The sequence below is a fragment of the Eubalaena glacialis genome, chromosome 12, assembly GCF_028564815.1.
Source record: "Eubalaena glacialis isolate mEubGla1 chromosome 12, mEubGla1.1.hap2.+ XY, whole genome shotgun sequence".
Taxonomy (NCBI): Eukaryota; Metazoa; Chordata; class Mammalia; order Artiodactyla; family Balaenidae; genus Eubalaena; species Eubalaena glacialis.
In genome coordinates this window covers 93,490,045-93,514,327 of record NC_083727.1, presented here as the reverse complement: position 1 = coordinate 93,514,327, position 24,283 = coordinate 93,490,045, and the positions used below count along the sequence as shown (strand labels likewise).

The window sequence follows — 24,283 nt, the reverse complement described above, 5'->3', positions numbered from 1 at the left end:
TAATCAGTGCAATTTGTTAGAGGAAAAAAATACTATGCTGAAATATTTATAAAGAAAGTCGAATTACTGTTTGCAGATACTATGTAACTCTACATTTGAAAACCCACGGTATGTAAGGTAAAGTGGCTGGTCACCAGTTTACTGTTGAAAACTGAATGAGATAAATGCTTTCTCTTCTCTTCTCTTCACTTCTTCTAAAGCACATCTTCCCCATCCCTTGTGGTTGACCCTCCTTACCTTTACTTTAGGGATTTGTGAATAAGAATTCATCATATAAAGCATAAAGTTAATTTCTTTTTTTCCAATGATACCATCATCCGTCTCGTGACATTTATTTATTTATTTATTTATTATTTTTTGGCCATGCCTCGTGGCATGTGGGATCTTATATAATAAGTATATATAAATATATGTTTTATATATGATATATACAAACATATGTAAATTAAATATTTATTGTAATTATTAATTATTACTTAACCCATTTTGGTGAATTGGGGTAGGGGCATTGTGGATTCTGAATGCTCCCTGTTTTGAGACATATTTTATTAAATATTGTGGTAATTTTACTAAAGTAAATTAATTACTATTAATTCTCCCATTGGAGAGTTAATTATGCTTTAGGTGTTCTCCTTTTCACAAGGTCTAACCATTGAAAAGATTTTAAAAATCTAGTGTCGTTTGATAGATACTTAAGATGTGGTATATACATTGTTTTTCTTTAAATTTTAAGATTTGTTTTTCAACAAGGGGAGCTTTGCACAGTTGAATATAAATGTGCATAGGATATGAAAGTGCTTGTTACACTATAGCTGAGAATATTTTATATTTTAAAAGTCTTACTAAATGGAATATTTTTTCTCCCTTGACATCTAGCAAGTTAAAACGGCATTCAAGTATACTTTCGGATTTGTTGTGATTTGTGCATTACTTCTTTTGGTTGGGTAAGTCTTGATTTTTGTTTTCCTGAAAATGGAAATAGCATTATTTTAACAACAACAATAATAATAATAAAGACCCATTCATAAAAGTCTAGGAAAGAAAATTAAGAAAATCTAAAAAAGAACAAACTACTACCTTTTATATCACCAACAAGCAATAACCTTAATTAACCTTTTTTTCTACAATGTTCTGTCTAGACATTTTTTATGTGCTCAAATACATGTGGAAAGCCCCTTCTCCCACATAACCTTCCATGTTGTAATTTTACACAAATGTGATTATATTTTATGGGATTCTTGGTAATCCACTGGTTGACATCTCTTCAGTGTAGTGAATGTATATCCATCAATTTTGTCTGTATTGCATTTCCTTCTTAGGATACAACAATTTATTTGATCTTCTAGTGATGACTACTTTGATTCTTAATGATGTTAGCAGTTTTTCCATTTTTATAAACAACACTTTGATGAAAAATCCTTGTCTGGATATCTTTTCAGATTTGATGCATCAATCTTTAAATCTTTGAATTAAACTTTGTCAATGAGCTCGTTCTTAATTCTTCTTCCTTAAGTTTTTATAAACTGATGGCAATAAAATTTTCCACATTTTTTATACATTTAAAGTTTTCTTTTTGGAAAACATTTGTCCATGTTAATGGAAGACATTTATCTTTGTTAAAATAGATCTTGATAATTTTGTTTTTTATGTTAGGAAATATATGAGGTGCTAATAAGTTTTTTAAAGTTTCTGCTTGTAATTTGGTCTCAGAATTTTCAATAAATAAAAAAAAATTATCAAATACAATTTGTGGTGGGAATAAAATTGGTCAGTAACTTTTTGTAGTTCTAGCAGTTCTTAGAATGCACATGTTCTGTAGTCAAAGTATATTTTTAGGTCCCTTTCTTGCCTTGATATGTCATGAAAAAGAGTACTTGCTGAAAGGACACATTTTAGTGGTTTTGCTATTTATTTTAGCTCTTAAATGTATGTCTTAAAGTCTTTTTTGGCTTTTTAAATTAAGCCAGATATAGTTAGGTGAATTTGCTTTGTCAGTGTTCAGGTCCCTTATCTGTAAATCTAAATAGAGATCAGCAAACTTTTCTTAAAGGGTAGATAGTAAATATTTCAGGTTAGGGGTTCGCGTGGCACTGCCCAACTCTCTTCCTGTAGCTCTAATCGCAGACAATACGTAAACCAAAGGACGTGACTGAGTGCCAGTGAAACTTTACAAACACGGGCAGTCAGTAGTTGGCCAGCTCCTGATTTAGAACGTGACTGAGAACCGTCAGGAAAACCACAAATCTTTACAACAGCCAGGATATCTTTCCCAGACAAAAGGGTTCCTGAAGTTTCTTCTGAAATTTGTTGGTTCTTTGCATGGAAAATCATCTTCAGTCCTAGAGAGTTTACATTTTGTATGATTTTAATAAGCTTTAACTGATCGTCTACATGATATTTATTTATTTAGAAGCAGTGTATTAAAAGTGGAGCAAACAGCTCCTTGCAAATCCACTAATAACGAGAAGTGACGGTTTGACCAGATATTTTGAACAATAAAATAGTCACTTATTTTCCAAATACTTACTGTGTTCCTGATGTGTTCCAGATACTGTACAAGGCGCTGGGGAAACAGCGATGAATAGAAAAGACAGTTCCTCCTTCTCACGGAGCGTACGTTCAGTAGGGGTTAGGGGAGCGGACGAAGAAAATAGCTTGTGTTGGGGGCGTGACATTTTCGGGGAAGGCGCTGCTGAGAAGGTAGGGTGAGAAGACACTTGAAGGAGGTGCAGGAGCCGTGAACACACGTGGAGGGAAGAGCGTTGCAGTCAGAGCAAAAGCAGGTAGAAAACCCCGAAGCAGGAGAGCGTCTGGCACGTTCGAGACAAAGTGAGGAAAGCAGGGCGGCTGGAGTGGAGGGGCGAAGGCGGGAGTAGCTGAAGGTGCGGTTAGAGGGGCCGGAGCTACAGAACTGCGCAGGGCATCAGGGGCCGTTGCCAGGACTCTGGCCTTTATTCTCGAGGAGTGGGGAAGCTGTGCTGGGGGTCTGGTCGTGGAGTGACATGATCGACATTTTGCAGAGATCGCCGGGTGGTGTTTTGAGGGTTGACTTTGGGGAGGGTAAGGCAGGAGACATGAGGTCTGTTCAGTAACCCAGGCAAGACAGGATGGCAGCAGCAGTGACTGGCTCCTGCCTGTCTTTTGGAGAGAGAGCCGGCAGGACCTTCTGGTAGGTCAGGTATGGGGGGTACGAGAGGGAAAGGCGTGGAGGACACACCTGGAGTTAGCCCAGCTGCGGAGTCTGAGGGGCACTTCTCTCACTTTTGAAACCAACCACAAGCTTTGGGGGGTTCCTAAAACCACCCTCAGCTTTGATAATTCTCTAGAAGGATTCACAGAACTCACCAAAAGCAGTTATATTCATGGTTACCATCTATTACAGGTAAAGAATACAGACTAAAATCAACCTTTTAAGAGATGCATAGGACAGAGTCTGGGAAGATTGCAGATGTGAAGCGTGTGTTGTCCTCGGGACACATTCCCCTTCTGGCTTCCACGTGTGACAACGTGCGTGGAGTACAGGTTTCCCCTGCCATCCGAAAGTAGACGGTTCCTATGAAACCTTTCCTGAGCTGAGAAGGCGTAAAGGGAAGAAGCAGTGACCTTAGGACACATCTTGCTCACGGACGCGCAAGATAAATGGGGTAAAGCACAGATGGCCACAGACAAAGGTCAGAGCTGTGGTGGCTGATGGCCGAGTTGCTGACCGCGGTCCCCAGGAAGGAGCCTGGCGGGGCCGCGCGCTCTGCTCTGGGCGCCGCGCACGCCGCCTCTGCAGCAGCTCCCTCCGGAACCAGCACTGACGTCGTCTTTGCGTTTTGCCTTTTTCGTGAAAGTGACGATCCTTCAGATTTCTTCTGGTTAGTGAAAATAGGTGCTAATGTAGGTCTTTAGTAAAAGTGAAGTGGTATAAAGCGGACGTTCAAAAAGCTGGGGGGATACTTGTATTGCCAGCCAGGGAGGCCTGCGTGAGCCTTGGTGCCTGGCGTTTTTATTGAGACCCTCTCACGCAGGCGTGTCTGAGTGACTGACCGCCCGCCTGGTTCTATCATGCCCCGCTGATGCCACTGGCCCAAAGCCCCACCCTAACCACATGTTGGTCTTTCTGGCCACCACCTAAGGTTGGGTGTGGCCACCCCCTGTCCTAAACACAGACACTCCCATCAGGTCTGACACGGAGGACATCCCAGAATCACGGGCAAAAGTCAGACCTCGTTTGGGGGCAAGGCCGAATTCTTTACCACGCAGGAAGGGTGAAGTTGTCATCCACGGGCAGGTCGGAAGGAGGAGCCGCTTTGGAGAGGGGGCGTCAAGCTCAGCTTGCTTCACGGTGAAGCCTTAGGAACGCTCAGGAGAAGGTTCGGGGTAAGCCGCCAGATCAGGCGTTAGGACACTCAAGTGTTAGTCTCTGCTCTTTTCCAGTAGCAACACCCAGTGAGGCAAATGAGCTTTATCCTGTGTAAAGTGTGGGCAGTAAGCTGAATGACTGCTGTGCGGTACTCCCTGCGTCGCCTCCTGCCTTTCTTAGAACCGGGACCCTGTTTTGGTGGAGTTGATGGCGTTGGCTGTCGGGGGGTAACAGGAGAGCAGGAAGGGCGTCCAAAGCACTCAGGCAGTGGGAGGCTCCGGTCAGGGGGGAAGGACGTTTCCTCCGTGGTTCTGAGAGGGATAAGAATGAAAAGAGTTCCAGGTAGGTGCATAGGTTTGGTGGGCAAATGAAAGAGTTCCTCTCTGATCGCCTTTATTTTCTTCTCCGTATTTGAGGTGAAGGCATCTGCCCAGGACACTGATGTAGGGGAGAGTGTGTGGACTCCTCTATTTCACAAGCCAGAAGTTTGTGACTAAAAGACAAGTAGTGTTTGGTTATCTAGGGCAGTGTTGTTCTCATTACCGTGTGTGAGTATTTGAATGAGGTACATTTAGCTTAAGTGATTGACTGCATTTCCTGAAACTTTCTTGAAGGTGACACACTTCTAGTTTTTGTTAAGTGATGTATTTTTTTTCTGATAAAACAGTAGATAATTTTACGGCAAAAACGTGGTCTAGGTTTAACCAATTCACGCCGCTAACACTTGGAACTCCTGTGGGTTGGGTAGTCTTGGGAATAAGGTTGGAGGGTTGTGATGTTTGTCCTCAAGGTTCACATGGGGAGAGATGCAAATAGATAACCTGAGTTACAATACTTAAGGGCTGTAATGAGAGATGGACGCCAGGTGTTGATGGTGGAGTAGCAGGTTGTGCCTTGCGGAATCAGGTAAGACATAAGAGGAAGTAACCTCGGAATCAAAATTTGATGGAGTGGAAGTTGGGCAGCAGACTAGGAAAAAGATGAACAGCAGGTGTAATGTACGCTTCACCCCTGAACACACGGGTTTGACCTGTGGAGGTCCACTTACACGTGGGTGTTTCTCAGTAGTAAACACTACAGTACTGCGTGATTGGTGGAGCTGTGGATGCTGAGGAACTGTGGACGTGGTGGGACCAGGTCTGGGGGGCCGAGTGTAAGTCGACGCTCAGACCTTTGACTGCGTGGAGGGTTGGTGCCACTAAGCCCCGTATTGTTCAGGGTCGCCTGTATTAGTCTTCTCATGCTGCCGTGAACAGCAGGCGTTCATCTTCTCACAGTTGTAGAGGCTTGGCGTCCTGATTAGGGTGTGGGCAAGTTTGGTTTCTGGTGAGGACTCTCCTCCTGGCTCAGGGACGGTGTCGTTCTAACTGTGTCCTCACCTGGTCTTTCCTCTGTGCTTCACGGGGGAGAGAGTATCTCCAGGGTCTCCTCTTCTTCTTGTAGGGTCACCAATCCCGTTGGGCTAGGGTCCCACCATTATGACCTCATTCAACTTTAATTACCTCCCTGAAGGCCCTGTATCCAAATACCATCCTGTTGGGGGTTAGGGCTTCAGCATTAATTTTGTGAGGACAAGTTCAGTCTATACTCTGTTCTCTGGCCCCTCAAAATTCATGTTTTTCTCACACACAAAATGCATTTGCTTCATCCCAGCAAGCCCCCAAAGTCTTAACCCAGCATCCAGTCTGAGTCCTAAGTCTCATCTAAACATCATCTAGATCAGGTGTGGGTGAGACTGATTCCTCCTGAGTCAGAATTCTTCCCCAGCAGTGAACCTGTGCAACTGGACAAGTTATGTGCTTCCAAGATACAAGGTGGAACAGACATAGGATAGGCATTTCCATTCTAAAAGGGAGAAATCCGAAAGAAGAAGTGATGGGAGCCAAGCAGGTTCAAAACCTAGCAAGGCAAATTCCCTTAGACCTTAAGCCTCAAGACTAAACATCTTGGATGGATGCTCTGCCCTGTAGGCCCCCAAGGGGCAGGTCACTGCCGTGGCCCTAGGCAGCGGCCCCACCCCCTTGATCCTGGGTGTGGGTCCTGCCCCCTTGACTCTGCAGCAGCTCCCTGGCAGCTAAAGCTGAGCGGAGGGCGGGGGATACCCTATCCTCTGAAATTGAGGAGGAAACAGCCTTGCCCCCTTGGGGCAGTAGAAGTGGCAGCCCTGGTGATTAACTGAATTGCCTTTGGGTCATTCTTGGGTTTTCTTGAAGGATAAAGCATGTTCTCAGCTAAGTAAGTATCACCCTGTCCTGTAGAATCCCCAAAGTCTCATAGCCTTCCTTTATTTTGTCTCATCTCTGTTCCCTTAGTTCCAGTTGGCCGTGTCTCTGCTAGTGTCACCCTGTCTCTCTTCCTGTCTTCTGCTGAGATAGCTGATTAAATCCATGGTTTCCACCCATACTAATCTCCTTGTCAAATGGTTGTTCAGCCACACTCTTAGAACATCCTTTCTCATTTTTTGCAGTATGGATAGGATGCTTCCTTTTTGCTTAACTTATCTCTCTGCTCTCTCGCTTTACTATAAATGGTAAGGAGAAACCAACCAGCTTCTTCCAGCACTTTGCTTAGAATTCTCCTCAGCTAAATATCCCATTTTATCTCTTACAGGTTCTGCCTTCCATAAAACACTACAAAACAATTCAACCAAGCTCTCTGTCGCTTTCTAATAAGGATCTCCTTTCTTTCAGTTTCCATTAACATGTTGCGCATTTCCAGCTGAGAGCTCCCCAGAATGACCTTTAGTGTCCATATTTCTACCAGCATTCCATTCATGGTGATGTATGTCTTCTCCAAGATGATAGAGGTGTTCTCTATGGCGCTCCTCTTTTCTTTCTGAGTCCTCAACAGAATTGCCTTTAACATTCACATTTTTATCAATAGCCCCTTCAAGGCAGCTTAGGCTTTTTCTGGCATGCAACCTCAAAACTCTTTAGGCCTCTCCCTATCACTGGGTACCAAAGTCACATGCACATTATTTAGGTATTTGTTATAAAGTAGCAACCCGCTTCATGGTACCAAAATCTGTATTAGTCTACTTGTGCTAGCTTAACAAAATACCACAGGCTGGCTAGCTTAAACAGTGGACACTTGTTTTCTCACCGTTCTGGAGGCTAGAAGTCTACAGTCAAGGTGTCAATGAGTTTGGTTTCTGGTGGGAGCTCTCTCCTTGGCTTGTGGATGGCCACCTTCTCACGGTGTCCTCACACGGCCTGTCCTCTCTGCTGGCAGCGGGGAGAGAGAGCCCTGGTGTCTCTTCCTCTTCTTACAAGGACACCGATCCCATTAGATCAGAGCCTCACCCTTAGGGCCTTATTTAACCTTAATTACCTTACGAAAGGCCCTGTATCCAAGTACCGTTCCCATTGGGGGTTAGCGCTTCAACATAGCAGTTTTGGGGGGAGGGGACACAGTTGAGTCTATAACATATGGTAACTGAGAGACTGAAGTTAGCATGGAATAGTTAAAGAATGATATAAAAACTACAATGTAAATTTAATCCTCCCTCCCTTGGTACAAAAAAAAAAATGTAAGATGTGACATTTCAAGTGTTTGCGGTGGCAAGTGACAGACCATGACCTTAGCCACATAGGTGGACTCTGGGTCTTACTTAGAGTGTTTAAGACGTTGTGTTTTATCCTGCTGAGCAGCTGAAAGGCAGGGCAGATGTGTGTGTGTTGGTGTGTGAACGCGGGAAAGCAAATACGTGTGAATTGGTCGTAACACTGAACCATGCCTCAAACGGGGCATTTGGGAGTTGGTCAGGGAGTGAGATATAAATGGTAGCTGGGAGGGCCACTCAGTGACCACTGTTGTAGTTCAGGTGAGAGGTGAGGGCCTGAACTAGAGTAGTTACGGAGAGCAGAGGGGAAGACACAGGCTATTTGGAAGATAAATAGGGCTTGGCATTTGAGTGTAGGAGGTGAAAATCTTATTTTCAGTTCTGCTGAATTCATCATTTCAATTCCATATCCACTGAAATTCATTAGCCTTTCCTTTGTCTCTTCCTGAAGAGATAATCTGTATTAAGCTAATTCACTCAGTCAGATGGGATGTAAAATATTTTTTCTAAGCAGTTTTACTATTGTTAAGAGCCTAAGGGAAATTTATAATCTCATGAGATTCCGGTTCTTATCTTGATCTAGCATTGTGTGTCTTTGAAAGCTGAGGTTCTCTGTATCCAGTTTTTTGAGAGGGACTGAGATGAAGAAAGTATCCGTACCTTTCTACCACACAAATCCCATTACACTCTCGGTTACTTGAGGACCGTCACCATTTGGTAAAGGCCTGAGAATCTTACAACTGCTGCCTCCCCTTCAAAATGACTCTGGCTGTGGTCCAGGCTCGTCTGGCTGAAGCGGCCTCTGCATCTGTTAGGAGGTGCTCCCGGCAGGTCTTTGTCTTCGGGGCTGGTGTTTGGCCCTGAACATTGCTTGGGCCCTTCTGGTTGTTAAAAGGTTGAAATGCTCCACCTTCCTGAGTCTCTTACCTCACTCTCAGCCCGGTCAAAGGGTAAAGCCCGGTTTAGCAGGGTCTTCAGGACCAAGGCCAGCGTCCGTTGATTGGTTCGTGCCTTTGCCATATTGGTTGTTAAATGTTTTGAGTATTATTGCCCAGGACATATAGACATACTTAGTTGTAACTCGTTTGAATTCTGCTTATGGATGTTGCTCTTAGCTTATGAGAAGACATTTTATGTCTGTTTCTTGGATTATACAGCGCTGGTGTCCAGTGGCTGAGGAACCTGCTTTGGGTTTTCGCTTTTGCTGCTACCTCTAGCTGTACCTAAGATAACAGTGCTGAGATGTCAGCACTCTGCCCGATTGCTTCAGAATAAGTATTTTCCCGAAGTCGTTCTGGCCGTAGTTTGGGCCATTTAACCTTTTATTATTATTATTATTATTTTTTAAATTTTTTGGTCGTGTCAAGTTTCCTCTGGTGTTATTCTTCATTAAATATTTGAACTGCTCAAGAGCCCTGCTCAGCCGCTAGAACATGAAAGTGTCAAGATCGAGAGAGCTAATTGCTTTTCTTCTACCACTGGACAGAACGTCTGATTACCTAAAACTGACAGATACTGAATGTTCTAAGTAGGAATGCTAGTTTTAGGTATTTGTGACACGTATTTCTATTTTAATAGACTTTAGATGATATTTTATACAACATAGAAGTTTTTCCCCGTATTCACAGAAGTGGTTATTCCAACTAACAAGTTCAAAATATACTTTTCAAAAAAAAAAAATATATATATCTGGAAAAAACTGTTCAAATAAAATAGAGGGTTATTGCATAGGTAGTTTTTTCTTGCTTGATTTATATTTTTGTTTAAATGCTGATATATAAGTTAATATCATTATAGAAGTATAATATGCAAGAGTTTGTTTTTTGATTCAACCCTCTGCTTTTATTTAATTGTTTTTGATTTTATAACCAGGGCAGCAGATAATGAGCTCTTTACATTTATTGCTCTATCCCTGTGAGTAATCACTTCACTTTCTCTAGTGAGAAGTAAATCTCCAAGATTGAGAAGAGTGTAGTAAACTGATGTCAGTGCAAATAGTTAGAAATTTAAATAACCTCATGACATGTCTGATGATTCATCTTTTTATAAGAATAAAAAGTATCGGTAGTACCAAGGAGTAAAGGTTTTTGAAATTTTTAGAAATTAGAATAATTACTTTGTTTTACTTACATTATCAGGGCAGGTACTTAAATATATTGGTGAACTCATGCAGTATTTCTTCGTCACAAAAAAGGATAGATGTTACTGCTTTGCTTACAATTAAAATTAGGTTGGAAAGGAGGTAGTATTAGAGTTACTTCTTACATTCCTGTTTGATTCTCCATATACACAATCTAAGGGATACTGAGCCCTCTACTTTAATCTCTTGTCTTCTTGCTTCTGAGCTAGATAATAAAGCGCCTTTCTGTCTGTCTGTCTCTTTCTTTCTCTCAGCTGTCGATTGAAAAATAAATAGAAACTACTAACTTTCATTATGTATATTAGGTAGAATCTTAAAGGATACAGAAAAATACTAAGAAGAAGGTAAAAAGCACCCCTGATTCTACAATGAGATATTTACTGCTAATTCTGGTGTATTTCCTTTCTGTTCTTTTTTTATGCATATAAATATACTGAAATCATTACTTAATATTTATATTCTGTTCTCCTGATTTAACAAAGGAATTCTTAACCTGTTTTGTGCTGTGGACCTTTTTGACCGTCTTCAGCTTATGGCTCCTTCTCAAAATAGTTTTAAATGCAAAAAATAAAATACACAGGATTACAAAGGAAACTAATTATACTGAATACAGTAATTAAACCATTAAAACAAATTTGTGATATGGTAAACACATAGATAAGCAACTTCTCTCACCTCTCTGTACTTGGTGCAGATTTGATTTGCTAATTCTTTTGGGGGGAAAGTAGATCTTGGTTTAAAAAATTACTAAAAATTGAGTTTCAGGTCATTTCCTTTTATTTGACCTTTTGTCCTTAAAACCGTTAAAGAGTTATTTTCTCCTTCATAGTGCTTTTGTTCCATTGAATCTTCCCGATAACAAAAATTCTACAGAGTGGGAAAAGGTGAAGTTCCTGTTTGAAGAACTTGGAAGTAGTCGTAAGTATTCTTTTAAAAAATAAAGTCCGTAATAATTCGTATTTCATGACTCTTGCAACTCTTTTCATAAGTAGTCTATTTTTACACTGTTAAAAATTTAACTTCATAATTCTTTTAACCTGTGGTTAAAAGGATGTTAGACAAATTAGGAACTTTGTGTTACTGAGACTTCTAGCCATCTAGCTATTCTATAGCCCAGTCTCTTGACTTCTTCATAAAATTACCATGTTGAAAAGACAATGTAATCTTCAAAGTATTTTAGCGGTAAAGGTCTTACAATTTCTATGTGGTCTTTAATTCACTTAGGATAATTTAGAGTAATATGTTAAAGAAATGTGCTAGATATATTGGTGTTTATTTTTAATTTTTAACTGAGAGAACCCTATATTGCTATTTGATCATGATTAAGTAATCTTTTTGTGGAATATAAATAACAGAGGTCTTATGTGGATGAAATAATAGTTTATTATAAATTTACCTCACCAAAAGATCTAAGTTTTCCTTCTCTTAATCAACATGACCTTGGTTTTTAGAGAGGAACAAAACAGGTTTAGGAGGTTAGCTTAAGAAAGTTGCCTAATCATTGAAAAATATAGTTGGTGTTAGAAACTGATATCAAATAAGAATGTGTATTTTATTACTCAGAATTTCATGTGCCTTTGAACTATTTTCAAAGAAAGCTAGAGAACTTATTTTATAAACATTATGCTGAAAATTCGTATTGCTTTTGTATTTATTCTTTTTATTAGGTACTGTGCATTCTTTGATCAGCACTTTCTCTTCACCCAGATACAATATTAAATGATGGTTAAATTACGTCTTGGAGTCTTTGCTGTACAACTTCTTAATTTTCTTGCTTTCCACTTAAGATTTCATCTTGTAAATTGTGGTCCATTAATACCTTGCTGATACCAGCAAGAATACGGATAGCGGGTCTGGCATATACTGATACTGCATGTCAGGATTTATGTACCTGAGCCTGTTGCTGAGAAATAAATTGCTTCTTTTCCTGCAGTTAACTCCTTCAGGTCTCTTTAGTAACTACTCTTCTGCCCTAAACATTATTCTATCAGTTTTGCTAGTCTTTGAGTGTTAGCATAACTTGAATCAGTGATTATAATAGGTAGCATTACTGTACTTGCAGTAATCTCCTTAGTCTTAACATTTAAAAAACCTCACATCTTAAACACCATATTTTAGAGTACATTTTGCTTATCACTATTAGTAATATCAACTTTTTGATTAGCCAGATATCTTAGCAGAACACTCCACTTTATCAATTCTAAGATGCATATTTTTATACATTTTCATATCTCTGATTTTGTGATGTATTTTATAAGTGGCGGTACCTTAAACTTGCTATCAGCCAAATGCCAGACCTCGCCTAGTTGTATGAATACTTTCTGTTGATACTTCTAGTAAGGTCAAGAAAGTAACAGCACCAATGGTCTTTGATTTAATAAAATGTAGTATTACAGTTAAAAAAATTAAGGCTTAAAAATTTGTCTTGAATAGTTTCTGAACTTGTTAATAATATGCTCTAAGTGTTATATTTTAAAACTGAGATGTGAGTTTTAATAAGATGGGTCATTCTATTATTATTTAATATTGATACATTAAATTAATTTAAAAATTATATTTGGTTCCGCAGTACCTGCATTTAAACTAGATCAATACAGGTCCAATAGAACATGTATTAAAACTAGAACAATTAGTATTACTCCAATTTAAGAATATTCAAATTTGCATATTTCATTGTATTATCTGGTATGTTTATTTGAAAGTGTCACTCTCACTACTCACTCATTGGCCTTCCTTTAAAAAGTTTCCTAAATCTAACTTGTTAGCATAGTATTCCTGTTTTGGTATTATGTTTGAATCTATTTTCTGTTTGTTTGCTTCTCACTAAGGGAGCACGCTAGCTCCTTTCAAGTTAAAGAGGGAAGTGAACTCTTTACGATTTTAGTTCTAGGCTATGTTTTAAAAACTTACTTGAAATTTAAGAACAGAGGAACTAGGAGTTTGAGTGGAGAGGGAAGACAGGGCCAAGGTCAGTGGCATTCGTATCGTGTTATTTCTCGAGGGCTGCCTTTGAGCAAGGCCAGGGCATTTTTTTGGCCAACTTCTGAGCATCTGGTATTTTGCTGATTTCTTTTTAGGCTCAATAATTAGGCAGTAATTTCCCCCTTTAATTTTAAGAGGTGAAAGAAAGAAAGTCTTAGTCTGAAAGATCTTTAACAAATCCATTTATGAAGAGCTATTTAAAAACTCCTTTCCACTTGGAGTTAGCACTTCAAGAATGGGGTAATGCATATTGGGTTTATTCCTTTGGAATGTGTAAGAAACCCAATTTTTATATTTCTGTTGATTTGTTGAATATAAACATTTGAATAGCTGTACATTTTTAACAGTGTTTTTCTTCTTTTGCAGATGGTTTAGCTGCCTTGTCGTTTTCCATTAGTTCTCTGACCTTGATTGGCATGTTGGCAGCTATAATCTACACAGTAAGTATAATGGTAATAATTGAGTTAAGATTAAAGAATCACTTTATGATGCAATTTTGTTACCTTATTGGTATATTCAATTTAGCTCTGTTTTCCTCTTTAATATCTAGTACTTTCTTCATTTTTCTTGAGAGGAGGGTAGATTTTTAACTACTTGGTCATAATCATTTTATCTGTATTTGTGAAATTTAATATTCAGAAACAAACTTTATAACTTGTGAACCTTGAAGTGGTTATATACTATGCAATAATAGATTTAGTGATTTATAAGCATATTAGAACTCTGAACCATAGATCAGTACCTGTTATGGATTCAGTAGATTTATCCTATATGGGGATATAGGGCTTTTAAAATCAGATATTTTACATCACTTGATATTTCTCTAGTATAAAGAATCTAATCTTATACTCTCAGAGACTTTGATTTTTTTTTTTTCTGGTCTCTCTGGGAATGGTACGATATGACTTATAATAGCCTGACAAACTTGCGTGCAGAGTGCTTTTTGAGTTTTTTGCTCAAATTATAGAGGAAAAGCCAGTAAAAATGCTTCTTACTTGCCTCCCAAAAGAGAGTTGTGCAGGAAGCTTTAAATTATATGGAACCTTTTTCAGATTAATGGAGTTTATGTTTAGAGCATTCTTGATTGATGCAAAGATGAAAAATGCTGGTTATAAAGAAAACATTTTGGGTATTGTTCCAGTGTCTCCCTTTAAACATAAAAGAAATGGGCTATTAGTGTGATAGCAGAATCTGGTTTTGTTGCATAATCATTCAAGTGTCATAATGTATAATAAAAGAAGTCTAAAATCATGCATTTTAGTATCTTTCAGGTGCTTGAGTATTCAGTTTTATTATTCATTGCCATTTTCGCTTTTTTCATGTATTACTACACAAGGAATGTATCGGTGGGTAACTATCTTCCCATCTCAGAGAATATATATACTACATGTGAATTGTCTTTCAGGAAACATTCACAAGTTAATAACACATTAGGAGTTAGACCTGGACTCTAATTGCTATTCTGTGACTAATTTGTTACGCTGATCTTGGGTTTGTCTTTTACCCTTCCTGGGTCAGTGTTTTCCCCATTAGATGGGAATAAAAAAATGCCTCTTAGGGATTTTTGAAGGTCAAACGATACTTTTTGTAAAAGTGCTTCGAGAAGTATAGGGAGATGAGGATATAACAGTCAATGAAAGATGAGTCGGGAGAAAGGAACAGAAAAAGAGGAAACCAGCATGTAAGGTCATCCTCAGGAACCAGGAAGGGTCTGCGATTTTACCCTGCTTGTAGCTTGTAGTCTGCTACAGTTCCATGGATGTTGGTCAAAGGTGCAAGACTTCTGGTCAGAGAAGAACTTTCTGTTGCGCAGCAATGGCAGCAGCCACGAGAGCGCGTTGTCTTGCGCCCGTTTTCCTGAGTCCCGACTCCCGTGGGGCGACATGAAGAGCACCCATCGAGACTGTCACAAAGCTGAGGACCCTTGAGTGTAGGGAAGCTGAGTCTTTATTAACGGACAGGAAACGTGCCTGCTCTCGCTCCAGAGGAATACTGTCTTTGTCTTCCCAGGCTGTTTGCTGCACAAACATTCTTGAAAAGATAGTACAGAAAAAAAGGGCAGTTAGTGCCTGGCTGGCAAGATGTGCAGAAATGAGAGACCCACGGAGAGTTGTCTTCTGACGGCCGAGTGGCAGATGCTGTGAAGATGCTCACACAGCGCAGCGTAGGGGACAGACAGTAGTGGCAGGTCAGGAGTAGCTTCTCTGACCTTTGAGCAGAGACGCGAGTGAGGTGGAGGACAGCCAGCCACGAGGGCAGGTGAGTGCAGAAGTCCTGGGGTGGGCACGCGGTGCTGTGCTCAGACAGTCAGCAGGAGGCAAGCTGGCGTGTGGGAGCTCAGGTAGCTGGGGAGCGTGGCGAGCCTGGATGGGAGGCAGCCACAGGGCATGTTCTGTAGCGCCTCATGGACCCTGGTTAGGATTTTGGATTTCATTCTGACTGAGATTAGAAGCTACTAGAAGGTTCTAAATGGAAAGTAATAGGATCTGACTGACATTTTAACAGTATTACTCTGGTGGATCTGAATTCAATAAGCTCTGGGGCTGATGAGTGGGAGTGGGAAAAATGTGTGAAATTATTAAAACTCTTTGAAAGAGAGCTTCCCTGTAGGAGCGATATTGTAAAGATAAATATTTCCAACTAATATAGTGTATATTCAAATGGAAACTGTGAAAATTATCACTTATGCAATGAAACCAAATATAATAATCATACTGACTTAGTTAAGATAGTCTTAGAAAAGCTTTACTTTTTCTAGAATGCAGAGGGCTGGGCTGAAGGCCATTGATAAAACAATCAGAGGACCCGATGGCGGGAACCAGAAAGACACGGTGCTGAGTAGGTAGGAGGGGCCACCAAAGGCCTGAGCCCAAGGGGGAGGGTCCAGTGTCACAGGCACCAGGTGAGACTGCCTAGGGGTTACCTACCTAGGAGTTACCGTGCGCGTTTTCTTTAAGTAGCATAAGCAGTACCGTTATGATCCTTGGGGGAGAGGCTTAAATGTGGGTCCCTTTTAAGTCCATGGGTCTCTTGAACTACTTTCCCACCTCAAGTGGGAGTCATATTTAATAAGGTTGTGAGGATTTAATTAAACAATTCATCAAGTCTTGGAATCTGTTGGCCACTCAATCAGTAATCACTAGGAGCTCAAACTGTTGAATATTCAGTTTCATGTGGTTCAAGCTGCAGATTCCACTGCTTTCCTCTCACAGTGAAAGTAAACCAGGTGTTAACAGCAGTTGTGTCATGGTCAGTGAGAATGTGGATTATGGAAAGGTAAGTAAGTCCAAGAGACCTTCACAGTCGGATGGTGGTTACTCTTGGGGGTGTGGATAGACAGGTAAACATCATTTAAATAGCACTACAGAATGTGCTCAGAACTGGGCGGAAGAATGTTTTGCTACCAAACCGTAGTCTCGCCAGTTTGACTACCTAGGTGGGGTAGAGAAGACCCCGGTTAAGGGGGAGCGTGGTATGCATAGCTGAAGACTAGCCATGAGTGTGAGTCTTTATGTAAAATGTAATTTCTGAATCCTAGCTTCCCCATCTGAAAAATGAGCCAATAATACTTATTCAGACTTTATTAAAAACTAGTTGAAAATCAACTGTTTACTGATAAGTGGTTTTATTATTGGTAGGTGGCTAATGGTACTTATTATCATATTTGCTTGGGAAAGCAAAGTTTTCTCCTAAGTAGTTAGGGAAAACTCAAGAATTGGAGCAGAACATGAATGAGGGTATAATAGATATGCATGGGGAATAGAAGAGGTTTAATTTTAATATGTACCGAAAGTGGGAGGTTAATGCTTAGAGTACTTTGACCCTGAGTACAAGGAATTAATTATTAAAGGTAAGATTATGTCTGTTATTGAATCTGTAGCTATCAGTATTGAGACTACAGAAGTTTTTGTAATGTATGTGTCAGTTGAATGTGAATTTCTTAGGTATGCGTTGTTGTTTAGTTTAGAAACTAGTTGATTATTTAAATTTTACCAAGATTATATCCACTGTACCACATCTCAAGGAATAGCCAAATAATTGGGCACTCAATTTTAGGAGAAGAATGTCAAATGACATGTTATCTTGCCTGTTGTTTTCAGCTTAACTTGAAAGGGAATCTGCTACTTTTTAAATTAAAAACAAACAAACAAAAAAACCTCTAGACACAAATATTTATGCAGACATTTTAATTTTTTGGTGCCACCAAGTGGGGAAATGTTGAATAGTGCTATTTTCATACAAACTGTATCATATGGACCACTGAAGTGCCTATAAAGACAGCGACTACTGAACTTTTTATTATGTACACTTATCAGTAAAAATATCGAACACGTCTTCCAGGAGTTTATGAATTATATATATATTTATGGTAATCAATATAAATTTACTATAAATGTAGACCAATGTATTAAAGAAGACTAGAGTGCTAAATTAAGGATTTGAAAATAGAAATAAATAGAGCAGTGGTTCTCAATAATCTTTGAAGACAGAACTCCACTTTAAAAATTAAATTTCTCGGCCTTCTATGTGATAGTATGCTTCATTGAGTCTGTGACCTGATTTGCAAGATGCTCCTTATGTACCACTGTAAGGAAAAGGCCCTGCCCATGCTCTCTAATCATTCATAGTTTTTGTTTTATATTAATGAGAGAAGTGTTTTAGCCTTACCTACATAAAAAAAAAAGTCATATCACTCTCCTGCATACAAGACAAGGAAAATATAAGTGCAATAAGTTGTAAAGGTATTCCTAAAACTTCACATTTGGAATGTGAGTCTTCTGAATCACTTTTTTGAATAGGCTGTTCATGTCCATGTTTCACTCTACAGGGTTGTTTTATGCTATCAAGAGAACTGAGGCTAACAGCTCTTCTTGGGTGCTCCATTCTTGTCTCTGGGATTTTCTTTGAAGCTGCTAACACACCTGTTGTGTAAATTTAAGCTGTTTTTGTTGTTGTTTTGTTGTTGTTTCTTCTTTTGCTACCTAAGTAGCAAAGTACAAAATGTCTTCTACTTTGGGCATCTTCCTTTCTTAAGCTTATAAAGCCTTTGACTGTTGCTTTGCAAGAAAATACAGAATCATGCTCATTGTTGCAGTTAACTTTTGCTTCACTGCTTGCTCCTTTCTTCTGTCTTTCCTTACACATTAACTTTTTGCTTCGATGTCAAATCGTAGTACTATCTTATAAGATGTGGTAAGTGGCAGTTAAGCTCAAGAGTTGTACCAAGAACGCAGGTCACTCCACTGGAGAGGTAACTATAATGTGACCAGCTATGACCAAATTTGTGAATGTGCAGGTAATGACAACTACGTCATGACTTCTGCCTAGCCAGTGTTTGTAAGATGCATCGGAATTTCACTGATGTTAAATGTGAAAAAATATATGTATATTTTAGAATCAATGAACATTTAAAAGAGAAATCTTCATTGAATACATGTTAAGTGAATTGTTTCATTAGTCATGACAGCATCCGTGTCCTTGAATAATAGGTGTTATAAGTATATGCAGGACATATATTCAGTTTACAGGCAGTGCTTGGCGTTGGCCTTTCTAATCCAAGGCTAACAGGTTGGAAACTCATCCTTCACAGAAGAGAGAGGTGCAGGGAAAAGTGGTGTTCTTATAGGGGCAAGAAGGTATTAGAAGTGTCTGTAGTTTGTATATATTCTTTCAAAACATTTGGCTTTTAAAATACAGGTGGTGATTTATTCTTGGAAGTTGAAACAAATAAAATTGGAAGCAATTATGGCTGACCTGGAAGCATTTTAAATGATATGATCTCTTTAGTCTTGTTGATTTTCTGGTAATTCACTAGAGGGCAGTAGTAAGTAATAAAAGTTTTGTGTTTCTGAAAAATGATAGCCTTCATACATGTTTTTCAAAGAAATCTGAGGTTAAATTCAAAAGATTGTTGTTTAAAGATCTTAAAGTTGTAGTGATTAAATATTTTGTATACTGTGTTATGTCAAGTTTATCTTAATCTAAATATTATACTTAAATTTCCTGATAATCATTGAAATTTAAGCATGCAATCCAAAAATAAGCTAAAAGCTAGGTAACCCAAACAATGATTACTTTCTTTCACTTGTTCTCTTCAGACAATTAATAATTCACAAAAAGATGTTGTATTCTGGTCCCATGTTACCACAAGGTGTTACCAAGGACATATTTTTATTTTCTAAAATTTTTACTTTAAGTTATTTATTTAAGCTATAGGAATTCAGTTTAACTCTTTGAATAAATGTGTAAATTCCATGTAAGGAAATAAGTTCATGTGAATAAAGGGCACTGAAAAAATTTTTTTGGTTTGAATATTATTTTCTTAGAGAAGTTGTTTTATTAACTGAACACATGTTTGTTCTTGGAATAAAGGTAGGTAGAAGAAGAATTGAGACCTAGTCCTTACATACCAAACAGTCTACTGCAGTTATTACTAGTCTGGCTGAGAAATCTATATTGTTATGAACTTTCCACATGATTCTGATTAGCTAAGTTTGGCAGATCTAGTGATAAAACAGACATGCAGACAAATAATGTTAATGTCCAGTGTTCTGTACTATAATTGAGTTATAAGCAAGGCACATTTACAAATCAAGGAAGGTTTCTCAGATGCGGTGTAATTAAGCTGAGCCCTGAGGGGCACTGGGCTGGGCTACTGAGGTCGGGTGAGAGGTGGGCGTTCCAGGTGAGGCACTGCATGTACGCAGGTGTGGATGCGGAAACTGCAGTGACTGAGGAGCGGTGAACCGCTTGGAGGCGTGAGGTTGGGAGGTGGGGATCAGGTCACGAAGGGCTTCGTAGGCCAGGATTAGATAGTGGCGTCTATTCACAAGACTAGTAATTGTACCTCTCATTGGAAAAAAAAAATTGTAAAGCGACATTTTCAAACAGTCGTTGATGAAATTCTCATACATACAAAAAGAGGTGAACAGAGTAGTGTGGCTCTGGCCAAAGCAGCAGCAGACCAACCCTCCCTGGATCCCTGCCTTCTTGTCTCCTGTGTGGTCCTGATGGCCCCGACGCAGAGTCCTGGGGACTCCCGCCAGAGCAGTTGGTCCTGGGGAATCTCAGTGGATGCTGATTAGAGGAATGACATAATCTGACATGAGGGTTAGAGCAAGATCACTTTGGAAACAGTGTAAAGGATGGACTTGTAGAAAGTGAGACCAGCAGACCAGTGAGGAGAATTTAGATGGCCTTGTCTTTGACAGTAAACTCTAAGTAGTGGCCACGTTTTTAGTACTGACTGGAGTACAGATTCCTTGGGAAATAATTGGGTTGGCCAAAGAGTTCGTTGGGGTTTTTCCATACATCGTATGGAAAAACCCCAACGAACTCTTTGGCCAACCCAATAGTATTGAGTTCTGAGGTTAGTATATTTAGAGACCCAGATCCATCAAGCAGAATAGCAAGATTTGGGATAAAATAAGCCTAGTTCGGAGGTGGTTGGAAAGACAGGAAAATATACTTGGGCATAAACTCGGTTTAGCAAAATAATTTTGCCTCGGCAGTTGGTTGTAAAAAGCAACGTGGACTTGTGGTAAAATGATATGTGAGTGTGGAGAATCGGTGAATAATCATCATGTAATACTGTATACTCATCAGAGTCTTAAAGTGCTATGTTACTTTTTTTCATTACCGTTTAAAAGGTGTGGAACTACTAGAACAACAGATAGGTCTGAGTGATAATAGGGATAGGACACTCCTACAAGGGAAGGGTAACCATCTCTGGGACACCTTGGCTTCCATATGCTTTTTTCTTTACATTTTCAGTATTTTGAGGATATAAAATTTACTGTTAAAAAAATAAACCTGATTATGTTTTTCCTTTTTATATTTTACCAAGGTCATTAGGAGTATAAATTGGATAAGAATTTAGTTAGTTAGAAGAAAATTATTCTGCTCTGTCCAAATTATATTTTCTTCTAATACAAATAGAACCTTTCCCCAACCTCTCCTTGTTGTTTTTGTTTTCGGATGATGGGGAAATCATGAGAACATTAACTTATGTTTTAACAATATTTAAAATGCAACATTTTAAGTATCTCGCCTTTAGAAAATGCAAGGATTTGCATATTGGGTAATAATTTCAGCTAGTTAATTATCTAAATACAACATGCTATATAGAGTTGATACTACCTGATAGAACTGGTTGATTTCTGGGATTTCCTTTTAATTATGTTCTTTGTTCCTATTCTCCCTTAATTAAAAAACAACCCTGATGTGTCAGAATTTATGCTTCCCTATATGAATTGTGGTTTAATCAATATTTAATCAATGTCTAAAGGAGGCTCAGTGAGAATATTGAAGTGATTAAAATCGACACTAAACATATTTGAGGTCATCCTGGGAGTTGACAGCCAGGTAGCACAGAGCATGAGAGAAAATATGCAGGATTACTCAGGATATTTTAGAGTTTGGAGTTAAGCCTAAGAGGTAGCGTTTATCACTTCTGCCCACATTCATTGCTTGAACTCAATCTCATGGCCCTACCTAACTTCAGGGAGGCTGGCTGAAGTAGTTTGGCCGTGTTCTCAGGAAGAAAATGGAAAGATTTAAATACATGATGTTGTATCTACTTTAGAGCCCATTGCTGCAGCCAAGAGGTGATAGTTGTCAATTTTGCTTCTAAGGATTTAAGGTCAGTAACGATTTTGAATAATGGTCACATGGCAGTTGCCATTAAGTGTTTTTAATAGTTACAATAAAATTTCACATTTGGGACTGGCTAATATAGAATTGGGACATATAAAATAATATGTTTATTTTTAATGCCTATTAATATTTTAAAATTTCTTGTAAGAATTATATTTAAAATAGCGAAAAGACTATAAATATTTAGAACTTACAAATAAACTACATACAGATCATTGGTATGCTAATCAAATAACATGTATATTAAAATACATTTTACTAAGGGTTTACTATATACACTTGGATAAAATTGTTTTTTTCCATAGAAAATAATTTTATAAATTGTCTCTACTGATTCATACTATCTTAACCCCTGATTAGCCTGAAATTGTGACTTATTACTTTGATAAAGTATTATATTTACATTAATTTTGTAACTTGTCCTTTGAAAAATAGGTATTATCTATTGTAGGAATAGTATTACAGACGTAACTCTATGTAACTAAACATGAAATAAACAGAATTATGAGGCAATATAATCATGATTCACTCCCATATACCCTGTTCTTCAGTGAGCTGTCCCCTTCACAACTGCTTACTCATTTTGTTATTACTTAAAAGGACATTTTTTACCTGAAAATTCTGTATAATATGTTTAAAATAGTATGACTAGGGAATTCCGTGGTCGTTCAGTGGATAGGACTTGGCGCTCTCACTGCCAGGGGACCAGGTTTGATCCCTGGTTAGGGAACTAAGATCCCGCAAGCCGCATGGTGCAGCCAAAAAATAAAGAAATAAAATAAAATAGTATTACTACAACGTGTTTTACTTTTGTTTCTTTCAGGCCTATGGCATGTCGGCATTACCTTTAAATCTGATAAAAGGCACTAGAAGCGCTGCTTACGAACGTCTAGAAAACACTGAAGACATTGAAGAAGTGGAGCAGCACATCCAAGCGATTAAATCAAAGGTGAGCTGATGCTTTATTGTGATCGGGGAGCGTAAAGTACTTTGTCTTTGAGCTGCTCCGTGTTGTGACTTAGACATTGGTAAGCCCATATTTTGACATTGCTTGAGTTTTTGTTCAACGTATCCTTAAAGAACCATATTTTTAAAAAATTGTCTTCTGTGAAATGTAGGACACTGACAGTATGAGAATTTTTATCAGTGTTCTAACAACTAAAACACAAAAGTTCTACTTACGTATGATGAAGACCTTGCAAGTTCCCAGGTATGCTGATTCCATGTGTAGTATCAGATTTCACTGTATCACTTATGTTAAAGTTTTACGTACTAGTTGAATAAGATAAGATTACGTGTAACCACTTGCCAATTAAATGTACTTCTAAAAACACAATAAAGTTTTTCTTCCTCTGTCACCTTCAAGTAACAGATAAATCTTATTTATAGAACATAGGAAAAAACGGAAAGTTTTCTGAATTATTCTATTAAACTGTCATAATCCTGAGACAGAAACCAGATGGTAATAGCACACCAAAAAGAAAACTGTTTACCGGGCTCTCTTATGAAAGTACAGGCAAATAATTTAATATAAATAAAAATGTTAGCAATTCAAAAACTATGCTGTAATAAGAGAATATTTCATAATTATAAGATTAGGTTTATCTCAGGAATGCGAGGATGATATGTTAGAAAATAAAGTAGTTTAATATATTGAGAATAAATGAGAAACATAAACATCTTAATAGATGCCAAAAAGTATTTGGTAAGAGTCAATTTGTAGTTAACGATGTTTAGAGAAAAGTCTTACCAAATAGGAAGAAAAGAAGTTGTTTAGCAAAGGAAGCCTACCGTGAGCATCGTACCTAATGAAAGAAACATTCTCACTAAAGGCACGTATACGACAGGGATGTTCGTATCCTATTCCTAGTCAGATAGAAAAGAACGTAGGGGTAACTGTGGAAGGAGAGGAGAGAAGAGGGGAAGTAACTTCTGTTATTTGCAGATAGCCTCTACCAAGAAAATCTAAAAGAACCATCTGGCAAATTAATAGACCTAAGAAGAGTTCATCAAGGTGTCCAGATACAAATGTACAGGATCATTCACCAGGTGGAGGATGTAATAGAAAATGACCTCATTTCCAATAACTGTGAACTATAAAATAATAAGAAATGTCAGAATCTTCCTGGTGGAAATTACAAACTTTATTGAAATACATAATAGAAGACTGAAGTAAATGGAGAACTTCATCCGTTCCTACTTGGGAAGATTCAATATTGTAGAGACGACAGTTTTCATACGTTTAGGTGGAAATTCAATACAGTCTATAAAAGACAAAAAATGAAATCTTCATAAACCTCCTACCATATACTAAACAAATGCAGAATTTAAATCCAATATAACATTTACAAAACATTAGGAGAAAGTGAAAATAAAATTTAATTTTGGTATGTAGAAGACCTTTCTAAATAAGACTCAGAACTCGAGTGCAAATTGAGAAATTGGTGAGTTTTACATTTTTATGTTTTTAAATTTATGTACCAAAAAAAGTGGCAGCAAAAAGGAATTTAAAGAACCAACAATAATATGAGAGGAAATAATCTGCAATATAGCTGATATATACTGAGCATCTTTAAGTCAAAAAGAAAAAAAAACA

The 24,283-nt window shown here is 38.5% G+C and overlaps 1 protein-coding gene across 2 annotated transcripts in view; it reads left to right on the top strand.

Annotated features, from left to right (window-relative positions):
* LMBRD1 (LMBR1 domain containing 1) overlaps positions 1–24,283 on the top strand; it is a 120,671-nt gene that overhangs the window by 39,984 nt on the left and 56,404 nt on the right. Inside the window, exons 5-8 of one of the 2 annotated variants that reach the window (XM_061206908.1) lie at positions 877–944; positions 10,880–10,968; positions 13,399–13,472; positions 22,511–22,636. In XM_061206908.1, coding sequence (XP_061062891.1) covers positions 877–944; positions 10,880–10,968; positions 13,399–13,472; positions 22,511–22,636 — 357 coding nt within the window. Of the gene's footprint in view, positions 1–876; positions 945–3,675; positions 3,861–10,879; positions 10,969–13,398; positions 13,473–22,510; positions 22,637–24,283 lie in introns of those variants that run through there. The other variant, XM_061206909.1, reaches the window with a different exon arrangement.